The sequence below is a fragment of the Quercus robur genome, chromosome 2 (genome assembly GCF_932294415.1).
Source record: "Quercus robur chromosome 2, dhQueRobu3.1, whole genome shotgun sequence".
Classification (NCBI taxonomy): Eukaryota; Viridiplantae; Streptophyta; class Magnoliopsida; order Fagales; family Fagaceae; genus Quercus; species Quercus robur.
The window spans coordinates 64,246,088-64,249,379 of NC_065535.1; the positions used below are offsets into that span (position 1 = coordinate 64,246,088).

The window sequence follows — 3,292 nt, forward strand, 5'->3', positions numbered from 1 at the left end:
TTATTTATTTATTTATTTATTTTAGAGAAAAAGGTGCTAATGCTACAGGTGGGAAGGTTTGCTTTTCAGAGAATGGATGTACTAGTATAATTAAGAATCAAACATTTGTTCAAAATTAGATTTTTTTTTTTTTTATATATAACTTGATAATCCTATTTTGGTACAACAAATACATATAATTCAAGGAGATATTTTTGTGGGGAGCGTCTATTACACACTATTTGCACTCATAGACATGGTACACACTAAAAAAATAAGGTTGTGTACAGACATTTCCCTATTTTCTTACTTCGGAATTTATCCATGTATGACAGCAATTATAGTAAGTGCATCTCCCAAACTTTGGAGGTCGACGAAATCTGCAGAGACAACTCTGAACTCGCCTGGGTTATTCTCATCCTTTTTCTCCAAACGGAAACACATTACCTTCAAAAAAAAAAAAAAATTTAAATTCAAACATATAGTTACATTGAATTTAATTGTTCTTGAAAAATGTGACATTGTTTTTTTTTTATAGGTAACATGTTTAAGTTTCATTGATTAGTACAATTGTATGCTTAAATTTAATTAAAAAAAAATCTAAGGTACAATATTTAAAGAATTATACATAAATTTTGCCTATTAAAATTAATTAAGATATTCCTATACGAGCATGCCTTCGGTACACCTTTTTTTAATAAAATAAAAAAATAAAATTAGTGCTCTTAAGAGATAAGATTCTAATGGTCTTGAAATCTTTGCTCGACAATTGTTAAAAGGAAAATGTTAAATTTTTTTTTTTTTTTTTTTTCTTTTTTTTTTTTTAATTGTAGTAGTATTAATATTCTACTATAAATTTGTTCAAAATTGTAGTTGCTTAGAGCACTTATAGCAGTGTAGCTAAATAGCTATATAGCTATTTTAGCTACACCAAAACACAAAAAAAAAAAAAAAAAAAGGGTTCTAGTAGTGGAGCTAAAGCTAAAATTTTTAACTTCTCAGTTATAGTGCACATCTATGTTTAGATATGCACTGTAGCTCAAAGGTAAAAAAAAAAAAAAAAAAAAAAAAAAAAAAAAAAAAAAAACTATTTTATGTGTAGTGGTTGTGCGTGTGTGGCTGTGATGGTTGTGTGTAGTAGATATATTATTTTACTATAGTAGATATTTTATTTTATTGTGATATTTATATTATTTTATTGTGTTGAAAGTTAAAATAGATCCTCTACTACAACATGTGTGTAAGTAAAAAAAAAATAAAAAATTAGTGCTCTTAAGAGATAAGATTCTAATGGTCTTGAAATCTTTGCTCGACAATTGTTAAAAGGAAAATGTTAAAGTTTTTTTTTTTTTTTTTTTTTTTTTAATTTAAATTGTAGTAGTATTAATATTCTACTATAAATTTGTTCAAAAATTGTAGTTGCTTAGAGCACTTGTAGCAGTGTAGCTAAATAGCTATATAGCTATTTTAGCTACACCAAAACACAAAAAAAAGGGTTCTAGCAGTGGAGCTAAAGCTAAAAATTTTAACTTCTCAGTTATGATGCACATTTATCTTTAGATGTGCACTGTAGCTCAAAGGTAAAAATAAAAAATTAAAAAAAATACTATTTTATGTGTAGTGGTTGTGCATGTGTGGCTGTGATGGTTGTGTGTAGTAGATATATTATTTTATTATAGTAGATATTTTATTTTATTGTGATATTTATATTATTTTATTGTCTTGAAAGCTAAAATAGATCCTCTGCTACAGCATGCGTGTAAGTAAAATAGATAAAGTAATTTTTGTAGTGCTAGATTACTAAATTTTTAGCCCCACTACCATGAATGCTCTTAAAATTGCTCAAAAACTCGTTAAAACTTAAAAAGAAAAATCAAAAGAAAGTGACGTTACCAAGGTTTGCTTTTTCTTTTTCTTTTTTTCTAGAGAAAAAGGTGCTAGTGCTACATGTGGGAAGGTTTGCTTTTTTCAGAGAATGGATGTACTAGTATACTTAAGAATCAAACATTTGTTCAAAATTAGATTATTTTTTTTTTTTTAATAACTTGATAATCCTATTTTGGTACAACAAATACATATAATTCAAGGAGATATTTTTGTGGGGAGCGTCTATTACACACTATTTGCACGCATAGACATGGTACACACACTAAAAAATAAGGTTGTGTACAGACATTTCCCTATTTTCTTACTTCGGAATTTATCCATATATGACAGCAATTATAGAAAGTGCATCTCCCAAACTTTGGAGGTCGACGAAATCTGCAGAGACAACTCTGAACTCGCCTGGGTTATTCTCATCCTTTTTATCCAAACGGAAACACAGGGCTCTCTAGCTCTTAGAAGATGATATATACTAGTAGTGGATTGGTCAGTAATAAACTATTATATATAGAAGCAAAGAATATAAGCTAGGAACTCTTCTCCAGCCTCTCCTGGTGCCTCTTCAAAGAAAGCTGCTTCTGCATCATCATCTGCTTATGGAACCTCTTTATGAAAAGGTCTGCCACGCGGTCTATCTCGTTTTCCAACATGAATTCTTCCCCTGCTTCTTCCTTTGAGTTCTTCACCAAGTCTATCACTGACCCTCCTGGATATTCAAAGTCCAAGTCCTCTGAATAAAACAGCGAGTGAGTCAGGTCGGGGTACTTGTCATTTTTCTGTACATCTGCCTCTTCTGTGTGAGTTGGGTCGGGGAGGTACTTGTGAGCCATGGCATCAAGGTTGTCTTTGTACTGTACTATGGCCTTGTCTTGGTCTACAAAATCGTCTTCAAAATCGTTGGAGTCTTTGTCATGATGATGATGGCTAAGCAAAGCGTTGAGCTTGTGAGAGATGTAGCTCTTCTTCTGATGAATACTGTGAGAGAGGGAGCTCATGAAGATCTTCTTGTTCTTAAGCAAGGAGAATATAATCAGGCGAGTCTTGATGGCCCTTGTTTTGTTCTTGAGAGCAAGGGTTTTAGCCTTGGCCATGGAGCTCAAAGTGGCTATTATCTGCTTCAATATTGTAGATGCTTTGTTCTTCATCTTTGGCTTAATTACTATCTTTGGACTGAGAGAAGAAGTACTACAAGGCTAAGCTCGTTCCAGAAACCAAAAAAAAATATCTGAGACACAATAGAGAAGGATATATTATTGTAAAGAAAAGAGCTAAAGAGAGAGAGAGATTGTGGTACTGAATTTGTTCTTTGCACAAGCAAAAGCAAAAGAAGTGGAATTGGCATGAAAGACTAAGAGGTGGGTGCAGTTGCTTATATAGCATTAGCAATGTATGATTGTATGCCTTTACTCTTTATGATAATTGTGTCATT

General features: G+C 31.4%; 1 protein-coding gene across 1 annotated transcript; it reads right to left on the bottom strand.

Moving 5' to 3' along the window:
- Positions 1-2,101: 2,101 nt before the first annotated feature.
- On the bottom strand, positions 2,102-3,292 carry LOC126714461 (uncharacterized). Its single transcript, XM_050414620.1, has one exon. The coding sequence runs from the start codon at positions 3,006-3,008 to the stop codon at positions 2,391-2,393; it is 618 nt and encodes a 205-aa protein (XP_050270577.1). The 5' UTR covers positions 3,009-3,292; the 3' UTR covers positions 2,102-2,390.

Coding starts and splice junctions, on each gene's coding strand:
- LOC126714461 (XM_050414620.1), bottom strand. CDS start 3,008: ATGAAGAACAAAGCATCTACAATATTGAAGCAGATAATAGCCACTTTG.